Source organism: Phacochoerus africanus, chromosome 5 (genome assembly GCF_016906955.1).
Source record: "Phacochoerus africanus isolate WHEZ1 chromosome 5, ROS_Pafr_v1, whole genome shotgun sequence".
Taxonomy (NCBI): Eukaryota; Metazoa; Chordata; class Mammalia; order Artiodactyla; family Suidae; genus Phacochoerus; species Phacochoerus africanus.
The window spans coordinates 100,788,965-100,812,472 of record NC_062548.1 but is presented as its reverse complement, the minus strand read 5'-3'; the positions used below and the strand labels follow the sequence as shown (position 1 = coordinate 100,812,472).

General features: G+C 37.5%; 1 protein-coding gene across 2 annotated transcripts in view; it reads left to right on the top strand.

Annotated features, from left to right (window-relative positions):
• The window catches only part of PPM1B (protein phosphatase, Mg2+/Mn2+ dependent 1B), an 83,731-nt gene that overhangs the window by 36,785 nt on the left and 23,438 nt on the right, over positions 1-23,508 (top strand). For both annotated transcript variants that reach the window (XM_047782165.1, XM_047782163.1), the window contains exons 2-3: positions 14,110-14,969; positions 20,895-21,012. In XM_047782165.1, the coding sequence (XP_047638121.1) occupies positions 14,124-14,969; positions 20,895-21,012 (964 nt within the window). In that variant the 5' untranslated portion in view covers positions 14,110-14,123. The remainder of the gene's footprint in view (positions 1-14,109; positions 14,970-20,894; positions 21,013-23,508) is intronic.

Genomic DNA, 23,508 nt, shown 5'->3' with positions numbered 1-23,508 from the left:
TTTTCTCTTCTGTGATTATGTTTTTACTTTATAGGAGCTCTTTTGTTCCTCTTGAATGTTCTGTTTTTCCTTTTAATAACATCCTGTTATTTCATGGATTCAAAAATCTTATCTTTCTGAAAGGAGTTTGCTCACTTACTTCCTTCCCCCCATTTTCCTTCTTCCCTTAAACTTTCTTTTCCCAACCAAATCCCTTTCTCTTCCAAGTTGCGCTTTTCTGCTTGTTTTGGCCCCCTTCTCTTCTACTAGGGAAATTCTCTGTTCCGCCATGGACCATCCACTTATATTGTAAAGTGGGCATGGAATAGCTGACTGGAAGCTCTATGCTTGTCCAGGGGATTTGTTGGCTGTGGGGTTCACTGCAGGCTCATCTGACTGACCTGTTTGAGTAACCTCCAATGTTAGCACCTTGTGATCTTTCTTCATCTAGGGCTAGGGAGATTCTAAAGGGCAGAAAAACTCTTATCTTTTGTTCGGAGGACATAAATTTGCTTCCTAGCATTTAGGGAATCAAGTGTCTGAAAAAGGTTACTCTGTCCAATAAGTATAAACTTTCACTTAATTTTATGTTTTAAGTCTAATTTCCAGCCCTCATCTCTGGTATTCTTCAGTTCCAAATGTCCTGTTTTACCTTCTGCAGAAATAAACCTTCTTTTTGGGGAGCAAGGGTTATATTCATTCGTCCATTCAGCTCCACTGAAGGAGAGAATTCTGGGGAGCCCAACTACTTCTTCAGTGCACTTTCAACCAGTCCTTTTATTTATAGCTCCAGTTTCACCTCCACTTCTAGAGGAGTTTGAGCGAGTTTGCTTCTTTCTTTCCTCGCAGCTGGCTTAGTTTTTAACTTGGCGTTCCACTAAGAGTCTTTGTTCTTCTGCTTCTCAGCCTTCACAGTTTAGTGTTGTCTCTTCACTCCCATTAACTTTATTATCTTTTTTGGATATAAAAGGTCCCTTATCAAGTTTAGTGGAATTTTAGAACAGAAGAGAAAGGTTTATGTTCAGTCCAACTTTACCTGGAAGTCCTTTACATGAAGCATTAAATTATGTAGGTAAATTGATTTAATAATTAAATTATTTATGTAAATTAATTTATTAATTAGGTAAATTAAAGTATTTAGGTAAAGCTAAATAACTCTTCGCCTTTATGATTGTTTCTTATCTGCTATCAGAGAGTTCCTTGAGAATCTGGTGAAAGTTCTGAACTCCCTCTGAGAAAAATATGCATATTTTACACATATAGTATTTTGTTCACATTTTATATTTTTAGAATTTACATTCTGTCAGTCACAGGTGTTCTCTACTGAAATGTTATTCCCTTCTTTGGTCAGAACAGTATCCAGGAACATGGAGAAGCATTGACTTCAGGTAGAATGTTAAACTAAACTTCCCCAAAAGATAGCCGTGCCGAAATAATGACGCCTTTCTTTAAGAAAAAAAGTGAAATCCAAGTTGGGCAAATAATAAAAATATAATAAAAAGTAAGTTTAATTCTGTGTGAAGGTTAAATTTCAGCAAGAAGACTGCTTTTGGTTTGAATGAAATGTTGAAATTAAAGCTTGGTTCCACATGACATGAGAACATTTAAAGTGTTGTGAATGTTAATATTTATATAAGGCTTATCATATAGCAGAAAGGTTTTTTTAGTTGCTATAGGTTTCTCGGGGTTTTTTTCAAGTCTGAATGGACATGTATACTTACACATAGTTTTCTAGACTTTCTGTTGTGTGAAGGTTTTCCAGATCATTTCCATAAAATATGTCACTCGGTCCTAATCATTTCCTCTAATAGATATTTTTGTAATTTGTATGAGAAAATTTTCATGGCCAAGCCTTACAGATGATCATATGAAATGAAACTCTTAGTAGTTAAAATGACTTTATGATGACTTTATGAGTAAAACTCTTACTTAAAAAAAAACAAACCCATGTCCATGCAGGCCGTGGCCAGTCATCTCATTTCCAGCTCTTTTTCTTAGGCCACAATTTCTCTCCTCTTTGGGAGACTCTATCCCTTTTTACTATTGCTCCTCAATATTGATCTAAGGGAGGCAAAGAGCATCAGATTGCCTTCAGTGCCCTCTCGAGAACATGGGCATGAGACTTCTCTTAATTTGACATGAGATGATTGAGATGGGAACTTTTAAACTTTATTAAAGGTAGAGGAACTCCAAAGGGAAATATACAGAGCACGATAGCCAAATACATAATCAGGTTGGTGCCTAGTCTCTGCACCACTTCATTGGTATAGTATAATTCCTGGATTGCCTTCATGTGGTGGACACCGTTTTAGCCTCCGTCACCCCAGATTCCATTCCTGGGTGCCGTCTTCCCTGAAGTCTTCTTTGAGAGAATAAGGCTCTTCTCTAGCACAGGAGTGCGGAATTTAGGGTTGTTGTGGTGTTTTTCCTTTTTTCATGAGGACTTTATCTTTTAAGTATAATATAAGAAATGTCTATTTTCTTCCTGCAATCTACTCCAGTTCCAGGGGGTATATGGCCAGAGTAAAGGCCATCTAATACATTTATCGCATTTATTGGGGATGGAAGTGTTGCTTTGTTAAACCACTTGTCTTAAACTAATTTAAAAAATAATCTAACTTTTATTTAGTACTTGGGCAGGAAAATAAAGGAACAAATTACTATTTGGGGAAGTAAATGTACACAGAAGGGCCATTAATTATACAGAGTAGCATGTGCTAAGTGCTAAGTAGAGGTAAGGAGCTAAGTGTTAATGAAGTTTATTAGAGCAACTGGGAAAAGGATTTCTGGAAAAGATAGGACCCAAATCTGACTTTTCGGGAAGGATGCAACTTTGCAAGGATGAAGGATAATTAAGGAGGGAAGACACAATTTTTTAAAATAATCATGTCAATTATGGTAGGCAGAATAGTCTGGCTTTTTTTTAAGGCTGTGTTAGACTCAATTACTACAAATGTTCAGTACAGTAAGTGTTTTTTCCATCACTTTTATATGTCTAAGTTGCTTATTATTTGAAAAACTTAAACTGTATTCTTTAATGACCTATTATTTCCTATTGTGCTGTCAGTTTTGTTTATAAATGTGATTGTAAACTGAGGGCAGCTTTGAAGTATGTCCTACTTGACTGATGAGAATAAATCAGCCACAGTCTGCCAGCAGAGGCAAAACAACTAGAACTTTATTATTTTTATGGCTCTGCCTGTGGCATTTGGAAGTTCCCATGCTAGGGGTCAAATTGGAGCTATAGCTGGGGCCTGCACCGCAGCAACACTGTATCCAAGCCACATCTGCAACATATGCCACAACTGGCCGCAAGACTGGATCCTTAACCCACTGAGCAAGGCCAGGGAACAAACCTGCATCCTCACGGGCACAATGTCAAGTTCTTAACCCATGAGCCATAACAGGAGCTCCTAGAACTTTAAAGGAATTTTTAGGAGTTTCTGCTGTGGCCCAACAGGATCAGCAGCATCTCAGCAGTACCAGGACACAGGTCTGATCCCTGGTCCAGGAACCCCATATGCTGTAGGGTGGCCAAAGGGGTGGCGGGGCAGGGGGGGTGGTGCGGCAGGAGGAAATTTTAAAACACAGTGCTTCAGATAATTTTTACTCTTTGAGTTTATTATCAAAGTTAAGTTGTTAGACAAGTGCACTATATTTATTTTTTTTAGGGATAGTACAGAGTTTTATCCATTGAATCTTGGGTGTTTTGCAAGTTGAGATTGTCCTTTTTTCATCTTCAGCAACTATGAATCCAGTTCCTTAGATGAAATTCTGTTCCCTAGATACGTTTAGGCAAAAGGGAGAATAAACCCTCTGTCACATGGATCATTTGATTTAAGGACCAGAGATGATTTCAAGTGAGCTAAAGGGGATTTTAGAAAGCAGGAACCTAATACTCAGTTTTGAAAGTGTTTTTATTGGGTTCTTTATCTGGAAGAAGTGTTAGCATCTTCTCTGTATGCACATTTGCACGTATTAGACATTATTTTGAACATTATAGTAATTTTTCAATTTACTATATGTTTCAATTAAACAACCCTTACATTTTCTTTTAACTTCATTTGGGCTTTTTTTTTTTGCTATTTCTTGGGCCGCTCTCGTGTTATATGGAGGTTCCCAGGCTAGGGGTTGAATTGGAGCTGCAGCCACCAGCCTACACCAGAGCCACAGCAACATGGGATCCGAGCCGTGTCTGCAACCTACACCACAGCTCACGGCAACGCCGGATCGTTAACCCACTGAGCAAGGGCAGGGACCGAACCCACAACCTCATGGTTCCTAGTCGATTCGTTAACCACTGCGCCACGACGGGAACTCCCATTTGGGCTTTTTTTTAATGTGAAGACTGCCCACTCTCAATCCTCAACCCCTTTCAGAGTTGATTTGTAAGCAAACTCGGAGGTATCAGAGAGGGTGTTTTTTTGTTACTATGTGGAGGCTTATTATGGAAAAGAATGTCAACTATAGAACTTTTTTACATATTTGTTCTTTTTTATTTTTATTTTTTAAAATTTTAATTATAGTTGATTTAGTTGATTATAGTTGATTTACAGTGTCTGCTGTACAGCAAAGTTTATATTCTTTTTTTTTTTTTTTCTTATTTTGTCTTTTTAGGGCCACACCTGTGGCATGTGGAGGTTCCCAGGCTAGGGGTCTAATCAGAGCTGTAGCCACCAGCCTACATCACAGCCACAGCAATGCCAGATCCCAGCCACGTCTGCGACCTACACCACAGCTCACGGCAACAATGGATCCTTAATCCACTGAGCGAGGCCAGGAATCGAACCTGAAACCTCAGGGTTCCTAGTTAGGTTCGTTTCCACTGCTCCATGACGGGAACTCCACGTTCTTTTTCTCATATCATCCTCCATCCTGTTCCATCACAAGTGACTAGATATAGTTCCCTGTGCTATACAGAAGGATCACATTGCTTATCCACTCCAAATGCAATAGTTTGCATCTGCTAACCCCAAACTCCCAATCCATCACCCTCCTGCCTCTTCCTCTCCTGCTTGGCAACCACAAGTCTGTTCTTCATGTCCATGAGTTTGTTTCTTTTCTGTAGACAAGTTCATATATTAGATTCCAGATATAAGTGGTATCATATGGTCTTTGTCTTTCTCTTTCTGACTCACTTCACTTAGTATGAGAGTCTCCATTTCCATCCATGTTGCTGCAAAAGGCATTATTTTGTTCTTTTTATGGCTGAGTAGTATTCCATTGTGTATATGTACCACATCTGCTTAATCCATTCATCTGTCAATGGACATTTAGATTGTTTCTGTGTCTTGGCTATTGTGAATAGTGCTGCAGTGAACGTAGGGGTGCATGTCTATTTTCCGATGAAATTTTTGTCCAGTTAGATGCCCAGGAGTGAGATTGCTGGATCATATGTTAGTTCTGGATTTAGTTTTCTGAGGTACCTCCATATTGTTTTCCATAGAGGTTTTACCAGTTTACATTTCCACCAACCTTGTAGGAGGGTTCCCTTTTCTCTACACCCTCTCCAGCATTTGTTATTTGTAGACTTACTAATGATGGCCATTCTGACCTGTGTGAGGTGGCACCTCATTGTAGTTTTGATTTGCATTTCTCTGAATGTTGATGTTGAGTGTTTTTTCATGTGCCTGTTGGCCATCTGTATGTCTTCTTTGGAGAAATGTCTATTCAGGTCTTATGCCCATTTTTCAATTGGGTTGTTCGTTTTTTGTTGCTGTTGAGTTGTTTGCATTGTTTGTACATTTTAGAGATTAAGCCCTTGTCAGTTGCATTGTTTGAAACTGTTTTCTCCCATTCCGTAGGTTGTCTTTTTGCCTTTTTGCCTTTTCTAGGGCCGCTCATGCAGCATTTGGAAGGTCCCAGGCTAGGGGTCTAATTGGAGCTGTAGACGCCAGCTTATGCCATGGCCACAGCAACACCAGATCCGAGCCATGTCTGCGACCTACACGATAGCTCACAGCAACACTGGATCCTTAACCCACTGAGAAAGGCCAGGGATCAAACCCGCAACCTCATGGTTCCTAGTCAGATTCGTTAGCCACTGAGCCACGACAGGAACTCCTTTTTTTTTTTTTTTTAAATGGTTTCTTTCGCTGTGCAAAAGCTTGTAATTTTGATTAGGTCCCATTGGTTTATTTTTGGTTTTTATTTCTATTGCTTTGGGAAATGGGTCTAAGAAAATATTTGTATGGTTGATATCAGCGAATGTTTTGCCTAAGTTCTCTTCTAGGAGTTTTATGGTGTCTTGTCTTATGTTTAAGTCTTTTAAGCCATTTTGAGTTTATTTTTGTGCCTGGTGTGAGGGTATGTTCTAGTTTCATTGATTTCCATGCAGGTGTCCAGTTTTCCCAGCACCACTTGCTGAAGAGACTTGTCTTTCCCATTTTATATTCTTGCCTCTTTTGTCAAAGATTAATTGACCATGAGTGTCTGGGTTTATTCCTGGCTTCTCTATTCTGTTCCATTGGTCTGTATGTCTCTTCTTGTACCAGTACCATACTGTCTTGATTACTGTAGCATTTATAATTGTCCGAAGTTTGGGAGGGCTAGGCCTTCTGCTTGGTTTTTGTTCCTCAGGATTGCTTTGGCAATTCTTGGTTTTTTATGGTTCCGTATAAATTTTTGAATTGTTTGTTCTAGGTCTGTGAAAAATGTCATGGGTAATTTGATAGTGATTGCATTGAATTTGTAGATTGCTTTGATTAGTTTGACCATTTTAACTTTATTAATTCTTCCAGTCCAGAAGCATGGACTATCTTTCCGTTTCTTTGAATCCTCTTTAATTTCCTTGATTAATGCTTTATAGTTCTCAGCATATAAATGTTTCTCCTCCTTGGTCAGGTTTATTCCTAGGTATTTAATTTTGGGGGGTGTGATTTTAAAAGGTATTGTGTTTTTATAGTCCTTTTCTAATAACTTCATTGTTAGTATACAGAAATGCAACCAATTTCTGAATGTTGATCTTGTACCTTGCTACTCTGCTGAATTTATTGATCAGTTTGGGTAGTTTTTGTATGGAGTCCTTAGGGTTTTCTTTTCTTTTCTTTTTTTTTTTTTTTTGTCTTTTGTCTTTGTTGTTGTTGTTGTTGTTGCTATTTCTTGGGCCGCTCCCGAGGCATATGGAGGTTCCCAGGCTAGGGGTCTAATCGGAGCTGTAGCCACCGGCCTACGCCAGAGCCACAGCAACGCAGGATCCGAGCTGCATCTGCAGCCTACACCACAGCTCACGGCAACGCCGGATCGTTAACCCACTGAGCAAGGGCAGGGACGGAACCCTCAACCTCATGGTTCCTAGTCGGATTCGTTAACCACTGCGCCACGACGGGAACTCCGGGTTTTCTATATATAGTATCATGTCATCTGCATACAGTGACAGTTTTACCTCTTCTCTTCTAACTTGGGTACCTTTTATTTCTTTTGTTTGTCTGATTGCTGTGGCTAGGACTTCCAATACTATGTTGATTAAGAACGGTAAGAGTGGGCATCCTCGCTCCAGATTTGAGTGGGAAGGCTTTTCAGCTTTTCTCCATTGAGTATTATATTTGCTGTGGGTTTGTCATTAATGGCTTTGATTATGTTAAGGTATGTTCCTTCTGTACTCACTTTGGTAAGAGTTTTTATCATGAATGGATTGGACTTTGTCAGATGCTTTTTCTGCATCTATTGAGATGATCATGTGGTTTTTGACTTTTCTTTTGTTAATGTAGTGTATGATGTTGATTGATTTGCGTATGTTGAACCATCTTTGTGAAGCTGGGATAAATCCCACTTGGTTGTGGTGTATGATCTTTTTTGTTAAGTTGGATTAAATTCAGTTGGATTCAGTTGGCTAAAATTTTATTGAGAATTTTTGTGTATATTCATCAATGGTATTGGCCTATAATTTCTTTTTTGGTAGTATCTTTGTCTGGTTTTGGTATTAGGGTGATGCTGGCTTCATAGAATGTCTTTGGGAATATTCCTTCTCATTCAACCTTTTGGCAAGTCAGATTTGTTCTTCTAGGTGAAAAGCAGTTATTCTTGGTTGGGTTTGCTTCTTGCTCAGACAGAAAGGGGATGGCATGTTTTTGAGTTTTCCATGATTCTAAGATAAGTAGACAGGGAACATCTCAGTAGGAAATAATGTTATTCTTAGGATTTTAGTGCTTCTGCTTTACTCCTTGAAATGCTCTTGTGCACACACATGCACACACACAAATACACATACCAACCATACCAAATTAATTGTGCTGTTACTCTTCTTTTGGTCTTTATATATGCTGACTAAAAATTCCTTCTCCCATTTCCACGTTTTTGGTCTCAGTTTAAATTTCTTCCTTTGGAAAAATTTTAACTACGTAAGACCTTTTTCTTGACATCTCTTCTTGGCATTATGCTTAATCCATTATGTCCCCTGTATTCCAGTGTGCCTTCATAACCTAAGCACTGGTCTTTATCTGCCACCAGACTATACATTCCTTTAGGAAAGGGGCATCTTATTCCTAGTACCTAATACTATAGAGCCTGGCATGTAGTGGGCACTCAGAAAATGCTTGAATGAGTGACTTTTGTACTGTTGTTAAAGTACTTTGAAAGTATTACTGTGTCAGATACAAGTATGTAAAATTTATTGCTATATTTTATGCATTGATTACAAATGAACATTTTAATTTTATTTTTTAATTTTGGCAATTCTTTTTTAAAATTTTTCTTTCTTTCTTTCTCTTTTTTTTTTTTTTTCTTTTTAGGTCCACATTCGCAGCATATGAAGGTTCCCACGCTAGGGGTCGAATTGGAGCTATAGCTGCCAGCCTACACCACAGCCACAGCAATGCCAGATCTGAGCCGTGTCTGTGACCTATACCACAGCTCATGGCAACACTGGATCCTTAACCCACTGAGCAAGGCCAGGGGTTGAACCCGAAACCTCATGTTTCCTAGTTGGATTCATTTCCACTGAGCCACAACAGGAACTCTCCTTCTAAAAAATTTTTTGCTGAGCCTGTGACATGCAGAGGTTCCCAGGCCAGGCTTTGAAGCCACAGCAGTGACAACACCAAAACCTTAACTGCTAAGCCGCCAGTGAACTCCTGAATGACAAGTTTTAGAATCAGCCCAGAATGAAATGCTATATAATATGTGAGCATATATGGAAACTTTTAAGTGATTTTAAAAATGTGGTTGCTTAAAGTGATTTAAGCAAATTACTTAAATAAAAAAGCCAGTAATCCCCTGGTCTTTTGTGCATGAGAACTCCTTTTAAAATATTGTTTCTCAGATTACTTTGCAGTGCAATTACTATGTACCATTGACTAAGAAAGTAAATAATAACATCATGCTACTATGGGTTCAATAATGTATTTTTCTCAAGAAGGCGATGGAAGAAGACAGATGTGCAGAGAACATTGTTTATTCAGTTTTTAGTTGATGCTTGCTATGCACATATTCTCAGTCTTGTAAAACTCTTAGGCCCACAGAGTTGTGACTGTGCAGGACCATCCATCCATTTTAGTATTAATTTTCTAAAAATTAGAACCTCAGTGTATTGCCTTTCATTTTGAAAAAAGCACATTACATTCAGTACAGTGATTCATACTGACTTCCCCCTGCTGTTAGTATGTCAGATGGGCTGGTGAGAGATCCTAACAAAGGGTAGAGTCTTTTGTATTCATCCTTGTATCACATTGAAGTTTACATGCGATTACATTGATTTCCATGTGATCTAATTTTAACTAAAGTGTCTTCAAAAAATGAGCAAGTCGGACTTTCCTGGTGACTCAGTGGGTTAAGGAGCCAGTGTTGTCACTGCTGTGGCTCTGGTTGCCACTGTAGCACAGGTTTGATCCCTGGCCCAGGAACCTCCACATACCCCCCCCCCCCCAAAATGAGCAAGTGACTGTAAAAGATTTCTATCAAAAATTAGATTGACAACTTAGAATAGATTTACAAGGAGATCCTGCTGAATAGCATTGAGAACTTTGTCTAGATATTCATGTTGCAACAGAAGAAAGGCTGGGGGGAAAATGTAATTGTAATGTATACATGTAAGGATAACCTGACCCCCTTGCTGTACAGTGGGAAAAAAAAAAAATTAGATTGATGATAATTATAAGAAAACACATATAAGCATACAGCATAAAAAAATGTTAGAACTCCTAACATAATAACCCCAGTACGGGCTTTTATTATGGTGTAAAAACTGTGATAAAATCAAATCTGAAATACCAACCTCTCAAAAAAATTTAAGGTTATGAAGTATAATTTTAAGTATGGATATTTATTTATTATTGTTGAAACCATACTTCACCCAAGTGTACAGTGTAGCTTGAGTTATGAGTTTTTTTCACCAGAGGTGTTTGATGAAGCCATACAACATTCAATATAGTACTTTATAAAATTTTACTAAATTTAATTACAAATATTTGCAAGGCCCTTTGAAGTTTCTTGTGGAATAATAAAAGACAGAATGCATACCATTGGGGGAACACTAGTTTTTGCTGCCTTGGTCAGAATGACTGAAATAGTACAGAAAACATATGGCCAAAAATTAAAGTCCATTCCTTTGTCGTCAAATGCCTTTGGAACACATAATAAACATTGCAGAGTTTAGGAAACCAGTATCAGAACAACCACATGTCCTGGGAGATACTTTAAGATTATAATATAGGTGTAACATACTTCCTATTAATATTTGCTAAGTTTTGTTTCAGTAATAAAATCTGTTTTGGGGGGAATGAAGGGCAAAAGCAAAGAGATGCTAGACAAGTGTAGGTTCTCAATAGTAAATGCATTTGTAGTAAAGATAACCTTTTATGGAAGAAAAATCACAGTCACTTAAGGTGAAAATAGTTCACTGCATCATTCACAGGAAAATTAATGCAGCAAAGAAATTGAACTAGGAGTTCAAAGATGGTAGGGTATCATCAATGTAGTTAATTTCGTAAAAATAAGACCTTTAACTTTTATTTTATTTATTTATTTATTTTTTTGTCTTTTTGCTATTTCTTGGGCTGCTCCTGCGGCATATGGAGATTCCCAGGCTAGGGGTCGAATTGGAGCTGTAGCCACCGGCCTACGCCAGAGCCACAGCAACGCTGGATCCGAGCCGCGTCTGCAACCTACACCACAGCTCACGGCAACGCCGGATCCTTAACCCACTGAGCAAGGGCAGGGACCGAACCCGCAACCTCATGGTTCCTAGTCGGATTCGTTAACCACTGCGCCACAACGGAAACTCCAGACCTTTAACTTTTAAAATCTAGTGAGTTCTTTACAGTGGTGATACCAAAATATGCAGGTGCTCAAAACACCTTATAGAAAATGCACAACCTTCCCGAATACTTGATCATTTTTTTAGCCACCCCACAGCATATGGAGTTCCTGGGCCAGGGATCAGATCTGAGCCACAGTTTCAGCCTACACCACAGCTGCAGCAACACCAGATGCTTTAACCCACTGTGATGGCCAGGGATTGAACTTGCATCCTGGTGTTGCAGAGTCACTACTGATCCTGTTGAGCCACAGTGAGAACTCCCTCCCTGAATACTTTAAATCATCTCTAGACTACTTATAATACCTAATACAATGTAAATATGATGTGAAGTTGCTGGCATGTGGCAAATTCAAGTTTTGCTTTTTGGACCTTTCTGGAATTTTTTTCCCCCGGAGTATTTTCGACTTGTGGTTGGTTGAATCATAGAATGCAGAACCAGCTGATACTGAGGGCTTACTGTAAATGAGAAGAGAAATAATCAAGAAGGTACAATCCTCCACATAGAGTTTTGATGATTATCTCATAGCAGTGTTCTTTGCTTTCGAAGAGTGAGAGAACTTAAAAATAGGAATCGCTAATTCCTTTGCAGATTTCTTTTCTTTTTTAGGGCCGCACCTGCAACGTATGGAGGTTCCCAGGCTAGGGGTTGAACTGGAGCTACAGCTGCTGGCCTACACCACAGCCACAGCAACACAGGATCTGAGCTGTGTCAGCGACATACAGCAGAGCTTGCAGCTACGCCGGATCCTTAACCCACTAAGTGGAGTCAGGGATGGAACCCGTGTCGTCATGGATACTAGTTGGGTTCCTAACCCACTGAGCCTCAGTGGGAACTGCCACAAAGCTGTATAGTTTTCAGTGGTTGGCTGCCCAGCCTCAGGGGTTCTTTATTTCCTGATGGTTTTCCATTCTGGCCTTCCAGGCTCCCTTTCATTCTTAGGGTCTCCTATAGCTTTCCATTGAAGACCCCTCCTTCCTTTTCTCCTTTCTTTATTCCTAAATTAAAAACAAATTTGAAAGTAGACATTTCTAAACTCTTTTTTAAAATTTTCTCAATGGAGGAGAGTGCTTGTGAATTTTGAACCTATTTGTTGAAATGTGAGACAGCAGCACCTTAAGTGAAAAAAACATTAAGATAATGGAAGTGACAGTAGATTTTATTGTTGTTGTTGGTAGTTGGGATTGAAAAGTGGTAGATAAATAGTTTATTTGCCTTTAGGTATCTTAGTAATGTGTAAGGTTTTTCAGATGAAATAGGCATTAAAACAAATCATTATATCAAAGTATTAAACCAATGTGCTAAAAAAAATAAGTATATTCTGGAGTTCCTGTTGTGGCTCAGTGGCAGCAAACCTGACTAGTATCTATGAGGGTGTGGGTTTGAGCCTCACCTTGCTCAGTGGGTTAAGGATCTGGTGTTGCAATGAGCTGCAGTGTAGGTCGAACATGCGGCTTAGATCTGGCATCGCTGTGGCTGTGGTGTAGGCTGGCAGCTACAGCTCCAATTCAACCTCTAGCCTGGGAACTTCCGTATGTCATGGGTGTGGCCCTAAAAAGACCCCCCCAAAAAAGCACATTCTATTACAATGTTCTCAATACAAAAAAAAATTTTGCATTTTACTTGAAAGTAATTTTGATGAATATGTAGTCTTATCCTTTCAAAAATTATTTATATATTTTGTATATAACTTATTAGTACAATATTACATGTAACTCATGAAAATTATAAAGTTGCTGTCATTTATAAATATTATATATTGTTGTTCATTGGGTTTTTACAGTAGAAATACAAAGTTTGTTATAAAGTTGGGTAACAGTTACAGCTGAAGAGGATATCTCACAAAGATACCTGAATCCAAATGAAAATTAATTGATCTAGATAGTGTTTTCGTTAAAATGTATATGAAAACGTAGTATCTCTTTAGTCACCAGCATGCTTTTGTAATGATTCCTTCCAAGATCTACTGAAAAAAAAAAGTCTTCGGGTATGGGGATAGGGCCATGGAATCTGCATTTTGAGAAAATAATAACAGCAAACATGGTATTTACTATGTCTCAAGCACTATTCTAAGTACTATATATTATATTAACTTACTCTTAGGAGTTCTCATTTGCGGTGCAGTGTAAACAAATCCGACTATCATCCTTGAGGATTCGGAATCGATCCCTGGCTTCGCTCAGTGGGTCAGAGACCTGGCATTGCTGTGAACTGTGGTGTAGGTCGAAGGCGCGGCTGGGATCCCGTGTGGCTGTGGTGTAGGCTGGCAGCTGCAGCTCTGATTTCACCCCTAGCCTGGGAATGTGCATGTGTCGCAAATGTGGCCCTAAAAAGCAAAAAAAAAACACCCCAAAACAAACAAACAACTTCACTGCAGCCCTGTCAAGTAGTAGGTACTACTGTTGTTATGCCCATTTGTCAGGGGAAGAATTCGAAGTACAGGTGACTGAGGAACTTACTCAAGGTCACACCGCTAGCAAGTGTCAGGGCCAGGATTGTGTGTGAAGACATTCCAGGGTACTCATTCCCACTACCCCAGTTCAAGTCACAGCTTAACTAGGTTTTGTTTCTCGGTTTTCCTTTCTCCTAGAACAGGGGTTTTCGCCTTGCTGTACATACAAACCAACAGAGAGGCTTTTTAAAGAAGATGCTGATATCTGGGTCCCACCCCCCAGAGCTTCTAACATGCTAGGATTGAGAAACCACTGTTCTAGATGTACAGGGAAATTTTCTTGGTTTCTTTTTTGTTGTTGTTCCAATAAATTTGGATCATCCTGAAAAATATACTTGAGATTAGGGTTGCTAGAAAATAGTTGGACTGTTATAGCTACCTGCTCTATCAAGTTTAATGTGTAACACAATGTTTTTTTCCTTTCAGATTCATTACTAAACATGGGTGCATTTTTGGATAAACCCAAAACTGAGAAACATAATGCTCATGGTGCTGGGAATGGTTTACGTTATGGCCTGAGCAGCATGCAAGGCTGGAGAGTGGAAATGGAAGATGCACATACAGCTGTTGTAGGTATTCCTCACGGCTTGGAAGACTGGTCGTTTTTTGCAGTTTATGATGGTCATGCTGGATCCCGAGTAGCAAATTATTGCTCCACACACTTACTAGAACACATCACTAATAACGAAGACTTCAGGGCAGCTGGAAAATCAGGATCTGCTCTTGAGCCTTCAGTGGAAAACGTCAAGAATGGCATCAGAACTGGCTTTTTGAAAATCGATGAATACATGCGTAACTTTTCAGACCTCAGAAATGGCATGGACAGGAGCGGTTCGACTGCAGTGGGAGTTATGATTTCCCCTAAGCATATCTACTTCATCAACTGTGGCGACTCACGAGCTGTTCTCTATAGGAATGGACAAGTCTGCTTTTCTACCCAGGATCACAAACCTTGCAACCCAAGGGAGAAGGAGCGAATCCAAAATGCAGGAGGCAGTGTAATGATACAGCGTGTTAATGGTTCATTAGCGGTGTCTCGTGCTCTGGGGGACTATGATTACAAGTGTGTTGATGGCAAGGGCCCAACAGAACAACTTGTTTCTCCAGAGCCTGAGGTTTATGAAATTTTAAGAGCAGAAGAGGATGAATTTATCATCTTGGCTTGTGATGGGATCTGGGATGTTATGAGTAATGAGGAGCTCTGTGAATTTGTTAAATCTAGGCTTGAGGTATCTGATGACCTGGAAAATGTGTGCAATTGGGTAGTGGACACTTGTTTACATAAGGTATGTAAGTCTTTTTGCTATAATTAAAATACCCTCTTAATTTCGAAAAGGCATGGTAAGTAAAATTAAGCAAACTTAAAGTTTTAAAGATTTTAATGTTTTCATTAAGGAAGACCATATATTTTAAAATTATTAAAATTATTTTCTTCACCAGAAATAACACTTTTTTTTTTTAATTTTTGATTTTTGGCCATCCTCTTTTGTCTCAACCTTCTAATTTGAAAATTAAGTTTAATAAATTTGTGTCATTTGTTGTCATTTAATTACTTTATGGCTTATTGTGGCAGAGCTATCTATACAGAATTGTGACTTTTAATTCAAATTCTCAACATTGGTAATAGCTATCTTATTTTTGATTATGAAGCAGTTTGATGAAATATAGAGAATATGATTCTATATTAGAAATACAAAGATCAAGAGCCACATAAGGTATTAAGTATACGAGAAACTGTTTTGTAGTTTAGTTCTGATCCTACTAGCAGCTAAGACAAAAAAAGTAAAAAGTTATGTATTTGTTATTGTGTAATAAAAGAAGCTTTTTCCTAGCAATAAAATCTGAAAAGAATTTACATGTGACTATATACATAATGTATGGCATGGTAGGTAATATCTTTTTTTCATATAGATAGTTTTATCATCACTGGTTAAAAACAAGTCATCAAATTCAATCTTGTTAAGAATTCCTATGGAACACTAAAGTTTAATTTTTATTTGTAATATTTTATGAATCTTAACTTGATACAATAATGGAGGGGGATCCAAACTAATAGATAAAAATTTCCTTGATGTCTTTAAAATATTCAGTAGTTTTAAGTGGATTTTTGACAGTGTCTCTTTAGCAGTCAATTAAAATTATCTGGCCAGTGTCTAAAATGTGTAAGTATTCTGTGACTAATTGAAAAGATAACAAGGTAAAACTAACCTTTGGTTATGTGATACAAAGGTTTTGACTGACTTATCTGTCTAGATTAGAGCCATTCTGTTTCCTCACCATGTAAGTTGCTGTGGAAGATACAGGCATAGCCAAAAAGTTTTTCAAAGAATCTCTGAGTCCGTGGAAATGCCCAGGCTTTATTGAAGTATCCACTTACTTTCTATAGAATGGGAAAAGCCAGCTTCAAAAACAGAAAATTTAAGGGCAGTTGGGAGCTTTTTTTCTGAAAGGATTTTAATGATAGTGCCTCTAGAACTTCTGGGTTTTGTTTGTTTTAAAGCACATTGTACCTTTTTTTCTTCTCCGGATGAATTAAGTACAGAAGTGTTGATGGTTGTCAGTGATTGAATAGTAAGTGGTTCTCAAAATGTCTTTCTCCTTGGATTCTAAATGGAGAATTTCTGACCTGGAGCTTTTTGAGGCAAAAAGCAAGCATGTTTTTTGCATAACTAGGACATGAAAACACCATTTCCCCTGAATACCAAGAAAAGAAATTAAGTTTTTGTTATTGGGGGGGAAAAACCCAGATACTCCAGAATATATGTAAAAATCCAGGTAATACAGAAGATATGAAGAAACACTCAAAAATTTTACCACCCACCTAAATGGGCTATTTTCATTGTTGTGGTTTATCTTTTCCCAGTCCTTTTTTCTGCCTCTGAATGGGTATGTTTTTATAAAAATGAGATCATTATACTTGTTATTCTATAATCTGCTTTATCATTTAACAGTATATTGTAGAGAGAGCTCATGTCTATGTGTATTGATTGACATCATTTTTCATAGTTGCATAGCAAAATGACATGTAGTTTTGAAAGAATAGCCAGAAATCTGTTAGGTCTGTAATTTGGAGTAAGGAAAAGTTTATGTATAAAATAGATAGGTGACAAGGACCTACCTACTGTATAGTGCAGGGAAGTCTATTCACTACCACTGTGTTTGCTATATATCCTTCCAAGTAGTTCTCTGTGTTTATTCATACAAATAATATAAAAGCATAACAAGATCTTTCCCTTTTTTGTTTTTTGCTTCTTATAGAAACATCATGCTATTCATGTTACTTTGGCACTTGCTTTTTTTTTTTTTAAATCATAAAAGTCAATATTCAATTATATTAAATTGCTTTTTTAAGTATAATTAGATTTCCCTTGATTCAGTTTATATACCACCTATTAGAAGCTTATTTACTTTAAACATGAGATAATACCTCATAGTTGGATTACGTTAAGGGGAAATTAATAATGTTTTCCAAAGGCAGTATTAATCCACACTATTGATTAAAACGTGGAAAATGTACTAGAATACCCCTGAAAATAATTGTACAGCTCAAAGTCAGGTGTTTTTCCATTATGGTTTTCAGAAAATATAATCATAGACAATATAAAAGTAGACATAGATAATATTAGAGTGGGGTATGGCTGGATGTTTGAAGCAGGGAAGAGAAGGATGGAAAAGTACAGTAAATGTAGTGTAGAAATTCTTTGTTCATGGTGCCTGGGTATCTCAGTAATTTTTTTTTTCTGCAGTGCTCCTTAGCCATATTAATGTGTAACAGTTATGAGTAATAAGTTGTTAGATCCAAACTTCAGTATACATGTCTTAACAAATAATACACATATATTGTATATTTATTTCATTCTTCTTTTACATACAGGTACATACTAATGAGATGTTACATCCTAATGAGATGTTGAGTATTGCCATGTTTGCTCCCCATTTAAAATATCTCCACAAGCACACTCTGGCACTCTGGGGCTTCTTGGCACACTGTTTAGAACCATAGATTTAGTATTAGAACACAGACTTTGGAACCACATCATTGGGCTTTAAGTTATGCTATGCCCCTTGGTATGAATTTGGGCAAAGCCCTGGTTTCTTCATCTTATAAAATAGGCATAGTAATATCTTCTTCCTGGAGTTATTGAGAGTAAAGCTCTTAACAAGTGCCTGAACGGTATCTGGTTTACAGTCCACAATAAATTTTAGTTCTTTTGATGATGGAAGAGGTAAATTTGTATGGAGGAAATATAGGTTCAAACAGTAAGGTAATGGTGGAAGAATGCTCAATTCTTTTTTTTTTTTTTTTTTGCCGTTTTCTTGGGCTGCTCCTGCGGCATGTGGAGGATCCCAGGCTAGGGGTCGAATCGGAGCTGTAGCCACCAGCCTACACCAGAGTCACAGCAACGCGGGATCTGAGCTGCGTCTGCAACCTACACCACAGCTCATGGCAACGCCGGATCCTTAACCCACTGAGCAAGGCCAGGAATCGAACCCGCAGCCTCATGGTTCCTAGTCAGATTCGCTAACCGCTGAGCCACGATGGGAACTCCTGAGTTGAGTATTCTTGAAAGTAAGGATAGGATTCATTTTTCACAATTAGGTGAGAATTTGGTCTTTGCCTTAAGCTTGGCTGTTTTTTTAACTATATGTAAAGGAGATAACTACAATGAGTGTCAGGTTTAAAAAATGAAGAATACTTATGATTCATGTATCAGATTCTCATTTACTTTGGGTAGTGATGGACATTCTATTTCTTATGCGGTAAGACTTGGTCCAGGACACTTCTTTGTAACCTTGCAGCATTCAGTGTTAAAACTAACCGCATCAAATTATTTTTGATTAATCTTAGATACCCTTACTTATGGCAGGGGCATTGGCTACTTTGACTTATAACTGCCTATTACAGCTCTGATTTCTTAGAGTACCATTGCTGTGGTATAGTCAACATTAAAAAAGAAAAAAAGGTTTTGAAATAATTTTAAACATCTGGCCAATCACTGTAGTTCAAGCTGATTTTTTGCCCACCCCCTTTTTTTTTTTAGGGCCACACCCACAGCACATGGAAGTTGGGGTCGAATCAGAGCTACAGCTGCTGGCCTAAGCCACAGACATAGCAATGCAGGATCTGAGCCTCGTCTGCAACCCACACCACAGCTCATGGCAACATTGGATCCCTAAGCCACTGAGGCGAGGTCAGGGATTGAACCTGCATCTTCATGGTTACTAGTCAGGTTCATTACTGCTGTGCCACAGTGGGAACTCCAAGCTGATTTTTTAAAATCACATTTCATTTCTAGACTTACACTGATTATGCAGGGGTAATACCTCTCTAGAAAACTGAAGAGGAATAAAGGGAAGCATTTTTTTTCAATTCCTATATAAAAACTGTTGAAATACACTCATACCTTGTGTTTAAGGGGAAAATCATCTTTATGTAGAAGTAGAAACACTATCTTTGAAGTCACACATGCTGAAGTGTCAATGTAAATTATTTCCTTTAAATACCTTTGGGTACTTAAACTTCTTGAAACTATCTTTTAGTTAATTTTCCAAACGTTGGGTGTATGTTTTATAACATTCTGTGTTTTATAAAAATCTAAGGCATTTGTTTAACCATTCCATATTTGTGGCCAAAGATTCTATTTGTTATCAAACTGCAGAATGGTTAGAGGAAACTAGATTTCTAAAAGTGTAAAATGTTAATTTTGTTTATTCATAAAATTGCTCTAGAAAACTATTGGTATTCAAGTGGTGCTTGATTATTCTTGAATATCTGTGGTATAAAGTTTTTGCCTAACCTGAATTTATAGAGTAAATCCTGATTGAACCATAGGGTATATATGTGGAAGGTATGTGCGTGTGTTCATTGATAACACACACACATGCATATGAATATATAGATTATTAAGTCATTATGAAAGTTTTGGTGGGTATCATTAAGGAGTAAAATTCACTTGGGCCAATTTGTAAATTCTGATTTTTTTGAGAATCTCATTATATACTCATAACAATTCTTTCTACTAAAGCATAAGAATCTCTGGAGAGAGTTTCTCCTTTTGAAACCTTCTTAAGACCCAACTTTTACTGCCTTCAGACTTTGCTCCATTGAGTGTTAGGATGTGGTGGCAGAAGTTCTTCAAGGTCTGCCTCTCTTTGGCTGTGTCATGTGGGTCCCAAAAATGTGGCAAGCCTTCACAAAACAGCGCCTGCCTAGATTCTGGCCAGAATGGCTAAAAAGAGTAGTACAGGTGTGGCCTTGGCTGTTTCCACTTGGGTTGGCAAATACCCACTTCCATTGACTTAAGTTTTTAGAGTGGTGAATGGGAGGTGGGGATAAAAGGAGTTAAGAGAAATCACTATTCCATGAACAGTTCCATTCTGTTCCTAGAGACTCAGTTAAAGTAATACACCTGTAATAAAAGTAATGAGACAGTGTTTTAAATTTATTGCTTAGAGTCTCACAGTAATAGAGTAGTATGTATTCTTTGTTTCCTTAGTAATATAGGTCTTTTGTGATGGTGTGTTTAGAAAGGCAGCAATAAAATTTGTCCATAAATTAGCAGTTTTAGCTGCTTGTACAAATCCTGACACATTTGTCATTCTATATAAATAGTCTGATGTCATTTCTTTAAAAGTTATTAATCTGACAGTGGTGTATCTCAGTCGACCAGTTTCATTCCATTGTTTGATGCTGTACCTTCAGAACAGTTTTCAGTTTAACTTCTCTGTTTGTTGTTCAGTTTAATGTCTTTGTATCGTAATGATCAGTAGTTTTCAGCAGTGTCAGTTCAATAGAATTTCAGTGGCATTGCTCTGATGAAGGTTGATTAGCTAGCAAAAAATGGCGTATTTCTTTGGGAGGGTGTATTTTGGGCTTAAGTCACTTTGTGAATATGTGATCCTGAGTGGGAAACAGTTTAGAAGTTTTAATATGCATAAATATATCTTCATTTCTCAGGTTGTAGAACAGTAGTGGATAAGAAGAGGTACACAGAATCAAAAGTCATATAAAGTAATAACAGATCTACCCATCCTTGTTTCTTTAGGGTGTGCTTCAGATTGTTCTTTGGAATGAAAATGCATGTGTTGAAGGTGTACATTCTGGATGATTAAATAAACAATTGCTTAATGTAATTAACTGTTTTGAAATAAATAATGGAAAGTTAGTAGACTACAGAAATACAATTTCTTTTTCTTTTTCTAATATACAGGGAAGTCGAGATAACATGAGTATTGTACTAGTTTGCTTTTCAAATGCCCCCAAGGTCTCAGATGAAGCAATGAGAAAAGACTCAGAATTGGATAAGTACTTGGAATCACGGGTGGAAGGTAAGAAAGATGCTTTCTAATTTATTTTAAGAAGGAAAATAAAAATGTTATTCCTTGTTTATCAAATAGTTCTTTAACATTTTCCTAACGTTTTTGAGCTAAAGATCCATTATTATTCAGGAATGAGGGAGAGGAGAAGCTAGTCTCTTTAGTTTCGACATAATTGCTAATTCGTTTGGGTTTAAATCTATCGTCCTAGTCATGTACATATGTTCCATCTATTTTTCTTTTTTCTCCTTTCTGTTGGATTAGTCAGTATTTTCTATTGCATTTCATTCCTGCATTTGCTTATTATACATTCTTTTAAAAATTCTTTTAATGGGTACCCTAGTAGAGTATATATGTTAGAGAGTGTGACAGGATCCCCAACCTAATACTTCATTTTAATTTTATATGTCTTATTTTTTAGGTAGTAAAATTACTTTTTATGAATTTTCATTATGTTGGTCTTTTTATTTATTTTGCCTTGATGTCATTCTTACAAAGTTCTTTCCTCAGTTCAGGGTTACATATTGACCTATATTTTCCTAATGCTTTTATTGCTTGATTATGATCATTTTTAATAGTTAATTTGGATGATATAATTATTTAATTAATGGATGGTGTACTCAGCTTGTTGAATTTGGCCTATTATGAGTCATGTTTTAGTTGTATGGTAGCTATAGTAATTGGTAAGAATTTTGAAATATGAAGATTTGTAATTTCCAAGGGAAAACTACATTCTTTTGTGGATTCGCAGAGGGGGCCAGATTTAGCTTTGCTAGTTTTAAATCTTATCTATTATACACCCTAAACAAGGTGCGTAAAGGTTTTGTTTTTGTTGGTCTGCAATTTCTTCAGCTCTGAATTGTCAGTGCGTTCTGTTTTCAGGATATTAGAAAAATAAGAAACATGTGAGAACACTTTGAAGACTTTATCAGAGGCACTCATTCCTGTTGATAATATCATAATTAAGAGGTGCTGTTTATAGGAGTTTTTACTAACATTTTCTGATAAGCTCTAGTGTATCTGGGTAGAGAACTACTGGCTCAGATTTATCAGAGGGCAATAAGAATTTTCCTATTGTTTCTTCATTCACAAAAAAGAAACTAGATAATTTTCATTTGGGGAAGAACTCTACAATCTAGTCAATCTGTTATGTGATTTCAACCAACTTGCCAAAACTCTTAAGGTTCCAGTTTCTTTATTGTGAACTAAAACCACCAGCCATACAGTTGTTTAAATAAATAAATGAAGAGTTCTCTTGTGGTGCAGTGGGTTAAGGATCCAGCATTGTGACTGCAGCATCTTGGGCCACTGCTATGGCATAGGTTCGATCCCAGCCCTGGGAACTTCTATATGCTGCAGCCAAAAAAAATAAAGAAATGGAGATAAATTTGTTAGATACCTGGTATGGTGCCTGGCATGTGAATTCACAGAAACTGTAACTTTCATTAACACTTCTATAACAGCTAAATTTTAATTTCTTAAATGTGTGATCAGTTCAGCTCAATATGGGTTGTTCACATTTAATATTAACTTTCTTCTGTATAGCTTTTTTTTCCCCACTAGGTTTCAATTTATTTTAAAAACATTTTATTATAGTTGATTTACTAGGCTCTGTCAGTTTATGCTGTACAACAAAGTGGCCCAACCATACATATATACATATACACATATATATATTCTTTTTCTCACATTATCCTCCATCATGTTCCATCACAAGTGGCTAGGTGTATTTCCCCATGCTATACAGCAGTATAACACTGCTTATCCACTCAGATTCAATAGTTTGCATCTACTAACGCCAAACTCCCAGTCCATCCCACTCGCTCCCCCTGCCCCTTAACAACCACAAGTCAGTTCTCCAAGTCCATGAGTTTGTTTCTTGTCTGTAGACAGGTTCATTTGGGCTGTTTATTAGATTCCAGATATAAGTGATATCATGTGGTATTTGTCTTTCTCTTTCTGACTTTTTCACTTAGTATGAGAGTCTCTAGTTCCATCCATGTTGCTGCAAGTGGCATTGTTCTGTTCTTTTTATGGCTGAGTAGTATTCCATTGTGTATATACACCACATCTTCTTAATCCATTCATTTGTCAGTGGATATTTAGGTCATTTCCATGTCTTGGCTATTGTGTATAGTGCTATTATGAACATACAGGTGCTTGTATCGTTTTCAATTGAATTTTTGTCTGGATATATGCCCAGGAGTGGGATTGCTGGGTCATACGGTAGTTCTATGTTTAGTTTTCTGAGGTACCTCCGTACTGTTTTCCATAGTGGTTATACCAATTTACATTCCCGCCAACAATGAAGGAGGGTGCCCTTTTCTCCACACCCTCTCCAACATTTGTTATTTGTTGACTTATTAATGATGGCCATTCTGACTGGTGAGAGGTGGTACCTCACAGGAGTTTTGATTTGCATTTCTCTAATGATTAGTGATGTCGAGCATTTTTTCATGTGCCTGTTGCCCATTTGTATGTATTCTTTGGAGAAAAGTCTATTCAGGT